This window comes from Chenopodium album, chromosome 3 (assembly GCF_948465745.1).
Source record: "Chenopodium album chromosome 3, dcCheAlbu1.1, whole genome shotgun sequence".
Taxonomy (NCBI): Eukaryota; Viridiplantae; Streptophyta; class Magnoliopsida; order Caryophyllales; family Amaranthaceae; genus Chenopodium; species Chenopodium album.
Window position 1 is genome coordinate 13,959,730 of NC_137836.1, and position 15,955 is coordinate 13,975,684.

The window sequence follows — 15,955 nt, forward strand, 5'->3', positions numbered from 1 at the left end:
ATACAAACCAAATGATTCTAGGGTAGGGCGGTGTAACCACCGAGAAGGAATTACCTCACGACCGATTAAGTGCTCTAGCCGTTCCTTTTACTCTCGGCTCACAATCCGGATCGTCGGCCAGTACGGGAGTTGCAAGTCCGGGTCGTATTCCTCCCTCGAACTGGAGCTCCTACCGAAAATGGACCTAGCCCTCTTTGAAGCCATGTTAGGAAATGGGTTTGAAAATTTATTGAATTAAAACTGAAGAATTTTTATATGAAGGTGTAGAGGATGAAGAGAGGATCACAAATATGTAAAGAGTTTTGAATTTGGGTAAGGAATGGAGGAGAAATCTTAGTGAGAAGGTAGAGAAAATTTGAGTTTTAGAGAGTGAAAGTTATGGAGCTAAGAAGAAATGAAGGAAGAAACAAGAAAAGAAAGAAGAAGAAGGGGGAGGACGCCGCTCGTGCCCGGTCGGGCGCCCTTTGCCCGGTCGGGCGATCTATTTTTCATTTTGGCTGAGCTCTCGCGCCCGGTCGGGCGTCGTTCGCCCGGTCGGGCCATCTTCAGTCCGATTTTTGTTCACTTCTCGCGCCCGGTCGGGCGCCATTCGCCCGGTCGGGCGATCAATATTACCCAATTTCTTCAATTCTCGCGCCCGGTCGGGCGCCCTTCGACCGATCGGGCGATCTGTAGCTGCAAATTTATGCTCTTCTCGCGCCCGGTCGGGCGAGAGGTGCCCGATCGGGCGGATAATTTAGTCCGTATACGACATATTTCGCGCCCGGTCGGGCGCCCATCGCCCGGTCGGGCGAAAAAAATGTATTTTTAGACCCTTGCTCTCGCGCCCGATCGGGCGGCGATCGCCCGGTCGGGCCCGAGACTAAATCAGCGAAACATTAATTTTCTTCTTTTTTCCAAAATTTGGCTAACTCTTTTCCTTCAAACCTGTACAAACACTCATAAAACTCATTAAATTCCGTCATCTCTCCTCTCATAAGAAAAAGAAAAGAAAAACTAGTCTAAAAAGTATTAAAAATACGGGTTTCCTCCCGCAAAGCGCTGGTTTATCTAGGTCCCGCACGACCTTCTTACCAAGTACAATATCTAGGACCCTTGGCCTAACGCTTGATCGGGTGGTTTCTCACCCGGTCTAACAGTGTTTAGGCTGCGATGCGGCTTCCTGACATACCCTGTGGGACGCCAAATCATCTTATCTGGTTGATCCTTCTTGACTTGGACTGGGGGATCTTCAATGCTACGCACTAAAAATCCTTCTTCGATCGAAGGTTGCTTCAAATTGTCATTGCGTTCAACACTTGCGACTCGATCCGGCGGAACTCTTACCATGGGCTCGGTTTGCAAACTTGCTCGATCGGTTCCACCTGTTCATCCTCGAAACCAAGACCAACAGTGTAAAGCGCTCTTTCTATTGCATCTACTTCCTTCTGCCATTTGTCTATCTCATCTGAAAAGGATGTAACACAAGATACCGCCTCCAAGGGATCTTTTTCAAGAGCTTGGGGCTTGTTAGAATAATTTTCAACCACATTAACACTGAAACATTTCTCCTCAGTCATGGAGCTTTTAGGGGCATTATTCAGATTAAAAACAATTTTATCATCCCCTACTGATAATGTTAACTTACCACTCCTTACATCTATGACTGCTCCTGCAATGTTAAGGAATGGTCTACCCAAAATAATTGGGGTTTGCATATCCTCAGCCATATCAAGAACAACAAAATCTACAGGTATATAAAATTTACCTACTCTAACGGGGACATCCTCTAAAACACCTAAGGGGTATTTGAAAGAACGGTCGACCATTTGTAGAGTTATATTGGTAGCTTTTAATTTACCCATATTCAACTTAGAACACACAGATAATGGCATGACGCTAACACTAGCACCCAAATCACATAATGCATTATCAATCAAGAGATTTCCAATATGAAAAGGGATAGAAAAACTACTCGGATCTTTTAATTTAGGTGGAGACTTATTTTGAAGTACGGCACTACACTCTGCAGTGAAAGCTACTATCTCTACCTCACTAATAGACCTTTTCCTCGTCAATATTTATTTCATAAATTTTGCATACGAGGGGATTTGTGTGATCAATTCAGTAAAAGGAACTATTACCTTCAAATCTTTTACCACCTCCAGGAACTTACCAAACTGCTTATCCAAGTTTGTCTTCAATTGACGATTGGGGAATGGGAGTTTGATAATTGGCTTTAGAGCATTATTACTCTTGTCTGGAGTAGCCACCTTCTCTAGAGTTGTACCCTGCAATGTAGAATTAGATATGTTAGTACTATCCTTTAGCCCTGCAGGGCTATCAACTACATTGTTTGGTTTAACGGAATTAAGATTAGCATTATTTAATAAAACAGGTTCATCAACTCTGGGCATAGAGGGCCCTTCATAGTTTGAACCACTCCTTAGAGTAATTGCAAATGCTTGATCCGTAGGCCGGATTGGCTGTGCCGGCAGACTCCCTGTTGGCGGGCTTGTAGGGTAGCGGAGAGTTGCGCAATTTGATTATCTACAATTTTATTATGCACTAGAATTTGATCAATTGTCGCATCTCTGCTCTCCATGTGCTTTTGCATATTGGCCAACATTGCTCTAATTTCCACCAGAGAAGGGTCAGAGGATGAGGAGGGTTGTTGTGGTTGGTTCTTCTGGCTAGCATTGGGATGGTAATATTTCTGCTGCTGTTGTTGTGGCACCTGTGGTTCTTGTGGTGGTGGATTTTGAACATTAGTGCTCCGGTAGGAAAGGTACGGATGATTCCGATACCCAGGATTGTAAGTGTTGGAGTATGGGTTATTCTGCCTATAAGCTTGGAAGACGTTAACTTGCTCCACGGAACTTCTGCAATCTTGCTCCCAATGACCTACAATACCACAATTTTCACAGAAAGCTTCGTTAGAATTATTATTAATCGCAGAAACATTAGCTACATTAGCAGTGCTCAGATTATCTAATTTTTGGCAAATAGAGGTTAGTTGAGCTTGCAAAAAGGATACAGAGTCGACACTATGCTTCCCCTTGTTAGAAAATCCTCTAGGGTTCCCATATTGGGAATTGTGTATCGCCATGTCTTCAATAACCTGACCTGCATCTTCAACATCAAGATTCATAAATCTCCCACTAGCTGCAGAGTCTAAAATTATTCGAGAAGAATTTCCAAGGCCATTATAAAAGGCTTGGATTAACTGCCATTGTGCTAAATTATGGTGGGGGAAATCTCTTTGCAAATCTTTGAACCTCTCCCAAGCCTCATATAAAGATTCATCGGCTTCTTGGGCAAAATTCTGGATCGCACTCCGTAGTACGGATGTTCTCTCTACAGGATAATACTTGTTATAGAAATTCAAAACAAGAGTTTCCCAGTCAGTTATACCAAGTGTAGTTCTATTTAAGCCATTAAACCACAATTTAGCTTTTCCAGTTAAAGAGAAGGGAAAGAGAATCTCCCTGATTTGGTCTTGGATGACCCCGGCTTGCCTGATAGTGTTACAATATTGACAATAGTCGGCAATGTGAAGATTTGGGTCTTCACCCTTGGTTCCACTGAATTGCTTCCTCTCTATCATCGTTATAAATTGAGGTTTAATTTCAAATTGAACCCCATCAAGAGCCGGAGTAGGGGTGAGATGTGGAAAATCCGTAAGCTTTGGTTGTGAATAATCACTAAGCTTCTTTGGAGCCGTCATCTCTGATTCTGCGTCTGATGATACCTCTGAATCGCTAGAACCAGTTGGAGGATCTCGGTGATTATTGTTATTATCACCAGAATCCGCCAGGATTTGCTTGTAGAAATTTTTCTGTCTATAGAAGGAACGTTCGATCTCAGGATCGAATAATGTAACCTGATCTGGAACACCTGGGCATAAACAAAAACTAGAAGCAAATATGATATTTGTCTTAGAGAACTAACGCTATTTGAGACAAAAAGGAAATAATCTAGACTACAAAAACAATCAGAAATAAAAATAAAACCGTTTCCCCGGCAACGGCGCCAAATTTTGACAGGGTAAAGTCGTATCCCCTAATCAAAAGTAATACCTAAATCCTCTAACTAATGTAGATAGGGAAGTAGGGTCGATCTCCACAGGGAAACAAGTCTTTCTATTCCTAATTAACTAAAATAATCTAGATTATGAAGTAACCAATATTTATATTTGAGTATGAAACTAAACTACAAAGAACGAGAATAGGGAGAAAACAATATATAAAAGGATCTAGGGCATAGGTTCACCAATAAATAATACTCCAGGGTAAAACATAATAATCAATCATTGACATTGCATAAATAACATGATTAACGGGCTCTCGCAATTTATTAATCAACATAGATCTAACAGGCTCTCGCAATTTACTAGATCTAAGTTCTTATTGAAAATAGCCTTTAATATCAAATTAACATCTGCTCGATTCATCAATTCAATGTTGCTATACTTTTACAAGCCGTAATTGTAAAGCGTTAAAACAATTCAATAAGAAATTATCATGCAATACCAATAATCAATAATAGTCAATCATCAATGCATCAATTAATCAGATTGTAAAGGGCTTTCGCTACGTATTACAGTCACACAATTAATTTACCGGTATTAAATCTCATCTCTCGAATCTCAACTTAACCATTTATAAATTAACCTGCCTATTGAAACTAGACCTAAACATCAACTCTCATCTGTCGAATCTCGAATTAATGTTGTCACACTCATGCATAAAAGATCAGGTCTAATCTAGTCACAGAGCATTAAATCAATCAATAGGAAATTAATCTAGCATTGATAATTAACAACAATAAATTACCCCTTCATATTATTTATGGATCCCCTTAAACCCTAGAATTAAAACTACTCACACATGGTAAAAACTAGACTAATCAAAGCAATAAAATAAGTCATGATGAAAAGAATAAAATAAACAACTAAGATTAAGAGAAGAGAAATCGTTACCAAAATAAATCTGGAATTAAGAGTAGATTAAGAACAAAGGTTTTTGAGAAAGAAGTCTAAGAGAACAATTAAGAGAGTAAAGAAAGAGTAAAAAGAGAGAGAGGAAAAAAGATCCTAAAATCGTATTACGGAGGAGTATTTATACTCCGTCCAAAATCCTAAATTAAAACAAATTAAAACGACGTTAAACGTCTCCTAAGAAATACACGCGCCCGATCGGGCGAGGAACCGCCCGATCGAGCGCGCCTTTTTAGCCTTACAACTAATCTCGCACCCGGCCGGGCGCGTCATCGGGCGCCAGCCTAAGCTTCTCCCGCCCGGCTGGGCGGCTCATTTGGGCCACTATTTGGACTTCGATTGGGCTCCAACTCTTCGGGCCAATCTGGGTTTCCTCTTCCGGTCTTGAATACTCGGTCCAAATGCCCCGGTATCACCTATACCGAGCCCTTAATCACCGGTTCGATGGCTCTAACCGGCCCTGGGTTATAGAATCTGGTCGTGCTTCTCTAATGCTCGTGATTGCTCCAAAATATCTCGGAAAAATACTCCAAAAGCATAAATCCCTGCAAAAGTCAACCAAATCTACGAAAACATTAGAAAACACCAATTAGTAATAAAAGTGGCTCTAAAGAGCTAAAAACACTACTAATTATGACCAAGGGATGGGGGTAAAATACTATATAAAATAGATACATCAGTGAACATACGAATATACTTATTATACTCTAAAGGAGTAAACAACGCTTGTTTATAAGGAAAATGACACATTCTCCTGGCGAGACAAAAATATTAAACTTTATACTATACGATTGTTATACATATATGTATAAAAATACGGTCTAAAATACTTACTTTTTACTATAAAAAGAAATTACCCTTATCCAAAATCTCTACTCACCACTTAATTCTTATCTTCTTCCATTTTCCTCCTCACCCGAAAAAACCAAATAAAAAAAACCACCATTAAAACTCGGCCACCATGTTTCAAGAAAACCAGGAAGATCAGTCTGTCTTCACCTTTGAGGAAGACATGAGGATGATAAGGGTGTACTTCATGTACATTGTGGGGCTAGTGGTCCTTCTAATAGCTGTATTAATTTACTTGTTAATCCACAAGTAAAGCCCGAAAATTACTTCGGTGGAGCAGGGTAAAAATACATGTAGTGTTAGATGTACTTCAATATTTTGTAATTTAGTAGTTTAGAAGTACAAATTGTAACATGTATTTTGGAAACTATGAATACAAATCATTATTATTACTCATTTCCTTCGTTTTAAATAATAAAACAAACGTTATTAAACTTATAAAAATATTTAGCAAAATAATAATAATTATTTGCAAAAAAAAAAAAAAAAAAAAAAAAAAAAACGATAATATCATAAAAGATAATTATTAGTGATAATAAAAAAAAATAAAAAAAAAAATAGGATCAAAATTTGGTGTCTACACTATCTTTATGAAGATTACAATCATAATTCTCCTTCAAACAAAAAAAAAAGGCTCGCAAACTAACTATAAAAAGCATTTGTTACCTTGTTGAATAAATGGGACAGTCTTTCAAGACTTACAATTTTGGCTTACTAGAACTCAAAGAAGACGTCTTTGAAATAGGAATGAAAGAAATTGAAGAAGAACTTCAGATCCCTATACGTCTAGAAAAAATCAATGCAGCTGAAATATTTAATAATGAATAGAAAATTGCGTATAACACTATCTACAATAAAGTATTGAATAATAAGGCAGCTACTTTCTTCGTTGGCGAAGCTTGGTGGTACGGGAAAGACTTTTTTGTATTCTACATTACTTGCTAATGTAAAAGCAAAGGGAATGATTGCTTTAGCAGTTGCAAGTTCTGGCATTGCTGCATCGAGTCTGTCTGGAGGTAGAACTGCAAATTCTTGATTTAAAATCCCTCTTGATGTTAATGAGATTCCAAGCCCCAGTATTTCTAAACAAAGTGCTCTAAGACAACTTATTCGACTCTCAAGAATTATTATATGGGATGAAGCACTAATGGCAAAGCACGCATTAAACGATTGAATACTTTGACATATTGCTACAAGACGTCTATTTGAATCAACATAAATTTAGAGGAAAAGTTGTTGTATTTGGTGGTGATTTTCGACAAATAATACCTGTCGTACTGAAAAGAAGTCTACGTGAAGTTGTTGCAACTAGTTTTGTGATGCCCTCCTAATGACATGAGCTTCAGAAAATCCACTTAACACAAAACATGAGAGCAATTAATGATCTAACTTTTTGTAACTTTGTGTTGCAAATCAGAAACGACATTCCTCCTTATGTAGATGGGAAAAATATAAAGCTACCTTAACCATTAGTTATTCCATATGACAATGAATAGTCATCTCTGCATCTCTTAGTAAATAGTATCTATCCTGATAGAGCGAATATGACTTCTGAATCATTCTTTGCAACCAAGAGAACTATTTTAACCCCTAAAAATGAACATGCTGCAAAAATAAACTCTTTATTAGTCCAACAACAACCAGGAAGAGCTTATGAGTACAAAAGTTTTGACGGTTGCACAGATGACTCGAGTAAACAATACCCAACTGAATTTCTCAATAGCCTTTGTCCGTCCAATATTCTGCCTCATCATTTAACTTTGAAGGTAGGAAGTCCAATAATTTTACTTTGAAATATAGACCTGACATCAGGCTTATACCATACAACGGAACAAGATTAGTATGCAAAGCATTTTTCCCTAATGTTATTGATGCCGAAATAATTGTTGGACATCATTGTGGCCAACGGGTTTTTATACCTCCAATCCCGTTGCAGCCGTCAGCTACGGATAAGTACCCATTCAGATTTACCCACAAGCAATTTGCAATGACCATCAACAAGTCTCAAGGTCAAACACTTGATACAGTTGGCATATATTTACCACAACCGGTTTTTTCTCATGGTCAGTTATATGTTGCATGTATTTACTATAGATGAATCAGATGGATGGAAAAGAACTAAAAATGTTGTATGTTATGAGATTGTAAGGCGCGCTGGAATATTGTAGACCATTTTTTTTTAAAGACACGGTACTAGCAGAAGGTTAACAAGCTTATTTTTCCTATAACTCTACATTATAATTGTTAATTGAACATGTGAGTCATTGATTTAATTGTATTTTACAGTTTTGTATTTTGATTATTATAGGTGTGCGCCTTGATTCGAATTATGAACCCTAAGTTTGGCAAAATTCTTTTAATATTTCGATTCTGGTAGTCAATCACTGGTTGTTTGCTTATAATATGTCATTTATGTCGTTCTATTGTTGAGACTTGAGAGGGTGGCAAAATTACGAATGTCCGGCCTTTCTATTGGCTGTATTGGGGAGTGGGAGGGGAAGGAATTGGATGTTCTATCACCATTGGGGAGCAGGATGGGAGGAATTGGATGTTCGGCCTTGGGTTGGGGAAGGGAAGGGGAGGAAGTGGATATTCGAAGGTCATTATTTCTATGTTTATTTGTAAAGGAAAACTTGAATTGACTCACGAATATGAACAGAGTGTTGCACATGTGTATTTCTGCCACCAGACCATCAATTTAAAATGAGATGTGATGGTCAGTTACCCGACTTGTCTTTGTATATGTTGTATAATATTGTGTAGAATTTATTATGCTTAATTTATATTGGTCTTCTAAATGTATTCCATCTTATTGTCATGGAGCGGTCATTTTTGGAAGATGTGTATCAAAGGTCCTTTATATTTTAGAATAATCTAAAGGTCGTTCTATTCTTGGAAGACCGGTGAAAGGTGGTGTTATTTTTGACAAATTTTCCTTTATAATTTTGTATACTTTGTTGTAGCTACACTCTTTTGTACCTGAAACTATTTTATCTTATTTTTTTAGTGAACTTTTTTCACTTTGGATGATTTGCAAAAATCTCGTTTATGTCACAAGAGCTTACACTTATCTTGTTAGCAGTTAGGTTCTACTGAAGTTTTATCAGGTGAGCAAGTTGATGGTCCTTTTTTTTATATAATTCGTATATAGTAGCTTTAAGACTAAGTAAAGGACCTTTTTACCCATTAAACATATACATCTCAGTGGAAGTTTTCCAATATAAACAACCAAGCTCCCTCCTTTTAAATTTTTTGCTATTTAATTTATTTTTTTTTTATGTTTTTTTTGCCTTGATTTCCCCTGCATTAATGCTACTGAGTGGTCTTAGGACATAAATGTAGATGCACACGATTCGATTATAGGGTCTAGGGTTTTAATTGAAGGATCTTGACAGCAATTTGAATGAGTTTTTTAATGGCGCTCGAGTATCATTTTTGGAGTCAGTTTTCTTGTTAGATATATCTGTGAGAATGTAGATGCACACATGTCATTTTGGTTGGCCTGTATGTTGTCGGATTCACTTGTATCTTCAAGGAGTAAAGTTTTTATTTATTTATTTTTATTACATATAATGTTCAGGCACATTGGATTTGCTATATGTTATCTTTGCGTAGCTCTGCTAGCATTAGTAATGCTCTACATAAAGTATGGTGACTAACACTGTTGTGAATCTCAAATTCGTACTTTAAAACATTGGATTTGCTATTGAAAGTTAAGACTTCTAGCATAAGTTAAAGGTCTTAGACTAACTTGTCAAACTGATGGTGGCCTTCGTTCAATAACATGATTTCCTTCAATTTGCATCCTAATAACTTTTTTCAATTTTCAGATATCAGACCAAGTATCAAATTGTCTTGACAAAAACAGACATAGTGTTCCCCTTGACGTGGCTCGTCGGGTTATGCAGATTAAAGAGGTGAGCACCACCTTCCCATTTTCCCTAGCTACGACGATCTCTTTAATTAACATCATATAAAATCCATTTGTTTGTGTTTGCAAACACTCAAATAACATAGATCCATTGTCCAACCTTTGGTATGTCTTTCTTGTACCAAGTCCATATTTATGTCAGTGTTTGTGAATGTAAGATAGAAAGGAATTGTATGCATATTTTTTATTCTCGTATTGATATTTGCAATTATGCATTTGCTGTGGCAGATGATGGTCCGTTCAAGATCTAGAGCTGGCATTAGATGTTCGCGATTTTTTATAGAGTATTATTTATTGTATCAATTATCTAACTAGCTTTTTTAGTTATAGAGTATTATTTATTGTGAATTATGAGAAAAATATTTGTAATTTACAAGAACTTCAATTCAATATAATTTACAAGATGTTGCTTAAAGTTGGTCTTATATTGGTTATATTGATAGCTATTGTATTTTATAAAAGTCTATTAACAATTAATAGTCTTTACATTAAAAAATATATATAAATGTAGTGTACGGGTGGTGGTAGTAGAGGAATTTGCTACTGCTACCATTTTATTTATTTATTTTTTTAATAATAAATACACTATTCCTAACTGGCATTTGGCTATGCCAATTACAAATAATACTCTATTTGTAACCGACATAACTTAATGCCAATTACAAATAGTATGCTTTCTATCTTGGAAAATAGCCTATTTGTAATTGGCGTTAGGTTAAGCCAGTTACGAATAGTACATTATTTGTGACTAACATTAGTTGGTTACGAACAATTTTCACTAGTTGTAACGATGGCATTCGCAACCAACAATGTCAGTTATAAAAAGTCAATTTCGCCAGTGACAAATAGCATTTTTTCTACTAGTTACAATACTATTGTTATTTTACTATTTATAATGTTTACTGACAATACATTGGCGACAGGTTCAAATCATAATGCAGAACAATATAATGACTGCTCAACGACTTTCCCTCACTGTAGGCGTCGCTCGAGGTGCGCCTACGTTAAAGCATGTGTGAATATGCTTGGCACTCATAGGAAGTGGGAATTGACATAATACGATTAGGGACAAGGAAAGTAGGGAGCCGCCAACAAGTTTTTAAGGAACTTGTAAACCGTTCACGGATCATTAAAGGCAACCACGATAAGGGACAACGATTGACCCGTGAAGGTTACACCCCATTCATAATCCATGAGATTACTAACTCCATATGGTTCGGAACCACGAAAGGAGGATCGGGGTTGATGGTACGAAGTGAGTCATGGAGTCACATTCGCCCGTACTGGCCTCTACTCGATTCTTATTGTGAAAAACATTCCTGCGATCTCAAAGGCATGCAAACAAAGATTCAATTTGCTCCAAACTATTATTAGGCTAAATTGGTTGAATATTAATGCAACATATAATTCTAAAATATCGTGATCACTTGATTAAAAAACAAGATTAAAAAGGGACCTAAACCGGTTGTCCAAATTATCTTATTAGGCGTGATTTTCAATTACATATTCCCATTAAACATGCAATATGGTGATCAATAAACATAATAAAATAAACATTAACATTGGAAGCAATTTAACCATAATAGCGTTAGTCAAATCAAATATAAAATAACCTAATCATGATACTAGCAATAAGAAAATAAAATAAGAGTAATTAAATTAATAAATTAATTACTCACATTCCGCGCGTTCCTTTAAATTGCTACATCAAGAATAAACTGTTAGTAACTTCAATAAAAATATAAAGCAAATGGAAATTAAATTAAAAAGTAGAGTTGATTTGGTCCAAACCCTCAGTTAATTCTACCTTTCACGCCTTGGTTTAATTATAGAACTTTGGGTTAAGTATGAACTCCTTGGAGTGCTTAAGGGAAGAATGGTGTTATTAGAAATATAGATTTAAGGCTTAGAATATGAGAGAGAGAAAGAAGAGAATGATTTTTGGTGTAAAAGAAAGGAAGAGAGAATAATTTGATGATTAAGATTGTTGATCCTTGAAAAAGGGGATATATGACCCCTATTTATAGAGAAAAAAAGAAGGGTCGAAGAATCAAGATAAGATCCGAATTAAATCGGAATAAAACTCGATAGACTGCAGTTTTTGCGGTTTTTGTTTTTATCATATCTTTTGATCTAGAAATCGGAATAAGATGAATCAGATATCGTTGGAAAGATATTGAAGTCTACTTTCTAACCCAATTAGAATCAGATTAAAATATTTTGTAGAACAAAAGATATAGCCATTTATACAATGTTTGAGTGATGCTCGGCTGTTTGACTGGCAAACTGGGGGTATGTTCTATACTTGGAATAATAAGCAAGGTGGGATTGATAGAGTGAGCACTAGAATTGATAGAGTTCTGGTGAATAATGCTTGTCTGGATGAGTTTCCTAATTTGCAAGCTACTTTTTTCCCTGAGGGTCTTATGGATCATTGTCAATGTGTTATTCAGTTGTTTGATGGTGGCATGCAGTTGAAAAAACCTTTCAGATTCTTTAATATGTGGATTGATGCTCTTGGTTTCTTGGATGTTGTAAAGGAAGCTTGGGCTATTGGTTTCCAGGGAACTGATATGTTTCAATTGGTTAGGAAGTTAACTAAAGCTAAAAAGAAACTTAAGAGCATTAACTTGACTAGATTTACTTGTGTTGAGACAGCTGATGCTGTTGCTGAGAAGAAGTTGTTAGATATACAGTCTCAGTTGCAGAGTAATCCTAGGGATGAAGATTTAATTTTGCAAGAGAAAATAGCAAGGGAGGAGTATACTCAGGCTCATAATGCTAGGTATAAGTTTTTGAAGCAGAAAGCCAAGGTTCATTGGTTAAAAGATGGGGACATGAACTCTGCATTTTTTTCATGCAATACTGAGGAAAAGGAGAATTCAGAACAGTGTTTATTCTATTGTTTGTGAGGATGGGACTGTCTTGGCTGAACCTAGGAAAGTTTGTGAGGCTTTTCTGGACTATTATAAAGCTCTCCTAGGTAGTAGTGATGTTGCTACTGGTGAGGTGCATGATGGTGTTATTCAGGAAGGGAAATGTTTGGGTGTTGAACAGTCAAATAGCTTATGCAGGAGTTTTAGTGAGAAAGATGTGAATGAGGCTCTTTGGAGTATTGATGATGATAAAGCCCGGGGCCCTAATTGTTTTTCAAGTAAATTTTTCAAGAGTACTTGGGATGTTACTGGTCAAGCTGTCACTAAAGTTGTGCTGATTTTTTTTTGCTGAGGGTAAGTTATTGAAGCAAGTCAATGCTACTACTTTGACCGTGGTGCCTAAAGTTGATAATGCTAATAAAGTGACTCAGTTTAGGCCAATTGCTTGCTGTAATGTTGTTTATAAGATCATCTCAAAGCTCATTTGTGCAAGGCTTAAGGAAGTGCTACCTGATTTAGTTGATCCTTGCCAGGGTGCTTTTGTTGCTGGAAGATCCATTTTGGATAATATCTTGGTCTGTCAAGATATGCTTAAGAGTTACAGTAATAAGAGAATGCCTCCTAGGTGTACAATTAAGGTGGATTTGAGGAAAGCTTATGATTCTATAAGTTGGAGCTTTATAAAAAAATATGCTTGGGGCTTTGGGGTTTCCTGTAAAGTTTACTGATTGGATTATGGAGTGTGTTAGTACTCCTTCTTTCTCTTTGATGTTAAATGGTGGTCTACATGGTTTTTTTGCTGGGAAAAAAGGGATAAGACAAGGTGATCCTATGTCTCCCTTATTATTTGTGTTGGTCATGGAGTACTTGACTAGGATGTTAAAGAAAATTGGGAAGAAAAAGGTTTTTAAATACCATCAGAGATGTAAGAGCTTAGCTTTGAACCACCTTATCTTTGCTGATGATTTGATGCTACTCTCTTATGGGAATGTGGATTCTGTTAAGCTGCTTCTCAGAGCTCTGAAGTCCTTTGAAAGAAGATCTGGGTTGCAGGTTAACACTGATAAGACAGCTATTTATTTTGGTAATGTGCAGAAGGGATGCTATTCTGCAGCTGTCTGGTTTTGTTGTTGGTAATATGCCTTTTAAATATCTTGGAATCATTTGAATGACAAGTATTTGAGAGTTACTGATTATGATGCTATAGTTGACAAAATGCTTAATAAGATTCAGTGTTGGAGTAGCAGGAATTTGTCCTATATTGCTAGAGCTACCTTGGTAAATGCAGTGCTTATGAGCCTTCACACTTATTGGGCTCAGTGTTTATTAATTCCTAAGACTGTGATGCTCAGGATTGTTCAACTTTGCAGAGCTTTTTTATGGGATGGCAAGGATGTTTTGAGTAGAGCTCCTCCCTTGGCTTGGGATTGGGTTTGTAGACCCAAAAATGCTGGTGGTTTGGGGATTAGAAACTGTTTGCTGTGGAATAGGGCAGCTCTTGGTAGCTATGTGTGGAAGATTGCTAAGAACACTGAGTCTTTGTGGGTAAAATGGGTGCACTCAGTTTATCTTAAAGGGCAGGATTGGTGGCATTATAGTCCCAAGAGAAGTGCTGGGTGGGGTGGAAACTGATGTGTAAGGTCAAGGAGGAGCTCAAGGAAGGGTTTGCTAGTAATATGTGGCTTAGCAAACAATATAAAATTGCAGATTGTTATAAGTGGTTGCAGGGCAATTTGGATAAAGTTCCTTGGAGCAAGTGGGTTTGGAATAAGTTCAATGTGCCTAAGCACTCTTTTGTAATTTGGTTGGCAATGTTGGGGAGGCTCAAAACTAGGGATAAGCTTTCAAGGTTTGGGGTTTGCTCTGATGATCTGTGTCTTCTATGTGGAGAAGAGACTGAAACTATTACCCATCTGTTTTTTGTCTGCAATTACAGTAAGAGATGCTTGACTAGTGTTTGTAGTTGGCTGGGCATTAGTTTACAGTAGGATAATATTGGTGAGGCCTGGAAGAGCTGGAGGAATCTAGGGAAAAATAAGATTCAGAGCAATTTTTTTCTAGCCACGTTGAGTGCTGCTATTTACCACATTTGGTTAGCCAGGAATCATGTGTTCTGGCAGCATGCTGTAATACATCCTGAGGTGCTGGTAAAGGCAATCAGAAGAGAAGTTGGTGGAAGAGCCCAACAACTTATTGATGCTAGATGGAAGACAGAAGACTGTAAATGGTTGTTTAAGCTAAGGCATATGCTGTAATTGTTGTTTAGTGTTTTATTTTCCTCTGATGTTAGTCTCTTTTTGGAGTTTTTTTTGTGTCGTTTCCTGAGTCCATCTTTTCCTGTGCCCTTCCTAGAAGGTAGCAGGATCTGTGTGGTTCTCAGAAGGGATGCCTGTCTTTCCTCAGCACCCTTCCTGGAAGGTGGTTGGGGTTTTTCTTTGCTTCTTGGGGTTGGTTTGGGCCTTTGGCTCTTGTGCAGTTTGGGTAGCCTTTCACAGGCTGTTGTATTTGTACATTTTGTACAGTTTTTTGTTATTAATATAATTGCTTACTTACCAAAAAAAAAAAAGAAAAAAAAAAAGAAATAGTGAGACGGTGTTAGTTTTGGATAGAGTTTGACATTTTATTCATATTTTTTCCGTTATAACTCGGAATTTATATTATAATATATCATTGGAAAGATAATTTCAAGGGCTATCCAACCATATAAAATTTGGATAACAACTATGAGTCACGAAAATAATATCTTTCTATCTGTGAATGTCTTTCAATTCAAATAAAATTAGGACTTTCAAAAAAAGGAGTTTTATTCAATTTCAAACTCTTTAATCTTATCTTTTCAAAAAGGATAATTAGCATCTTTTAGAAACTTATATAAGCTTCTAATTAATCCTAATTGGTTTAGGAATTGGATTAAATAATTTGGACCCTCTACATGATCATTGGGTCGTAGGTAAGGTGGGCTTAGGTTCGGTTTGGGCTCAATTTAATATTTTGGCCATAACTTATTCGTTATAACTCGGATTTAGGCTTATAATATATCGTTGGAAAGATCTTTTCAAGCCCCATCCAACTATTCAATCATTGGACCCTGATTATGGACCAAAATAAACTGGATTAAACGTTTTATAAAAAGGACACGAAATGAATTATTTTGGGTTTAAAGGCACGAAAAGAGGAAAATAAGTTATGGTTTGGGGAAATGGGATAGTGTAGACACCCAAATGTGTCTCCCCAAAACCAAACCCAGTGATGAGTACCTTTCGCGTCGAATCATAATCGAATGAAGTGAAAGTGTGGAAAGTTTAGTGTTGCGGATAGTTT

General features: G+C 37.0%; 2 protein-coding genes and 1 non-coding gene across 3 annotated transcripts; all 3 read left to right on the forward strand.

The window, feature by feature from the left end:
- Positions 1-3,218: 3,218 nt before the first annotated feature.
- Positions 3,219-3,325, forward strand: LOC145625918 (small nucleolar RNA R71). The gene has a single exon (XR_014110811.1). It is a non-coding gene; the product is annotated as a small nucleolar RNA R71 (small nucleolar RNA).
- Positions 3,326-12,052: 8,727 nt separating this feature from the next.
- On the forward strand, positions 12,053-13,362 carry LOC145624865 (uncharacterized). The gene is made up of 3 exons (XM_081677949.1): positions 12,053-12,650; positions 12,742-12,962; positions 13,066-13,362. The coding sequence occupies exons 1-3, from the start codon at positions 12,053-12,055 to the stop codon at positions 13,360-13,362; spliced, it is 1,116 nt and encodes a 371-aa protein (XP_081534075.1).
- Positions 13,363-13,369: 7 nt separating this feature from the next.
- Positions 13,370-14,266, forward strand: LOC145624866 (uncharacterized). Its single transcript, XM_081677950.1, has 2 exons — positions 13,370-13,755; positions 13,882-14,266. The coding sequence occupies exons 1-2, from the start codon at positions 13,370-13,372 to the stop codon at positions 14,264-14,266; spliced, it is 771 nt and encodes a 256-aa protein (XP_081534076.1).
- The last annotated feature ends 1,689 nt before the right edge of the window (positions 14,267-15,955 follow it).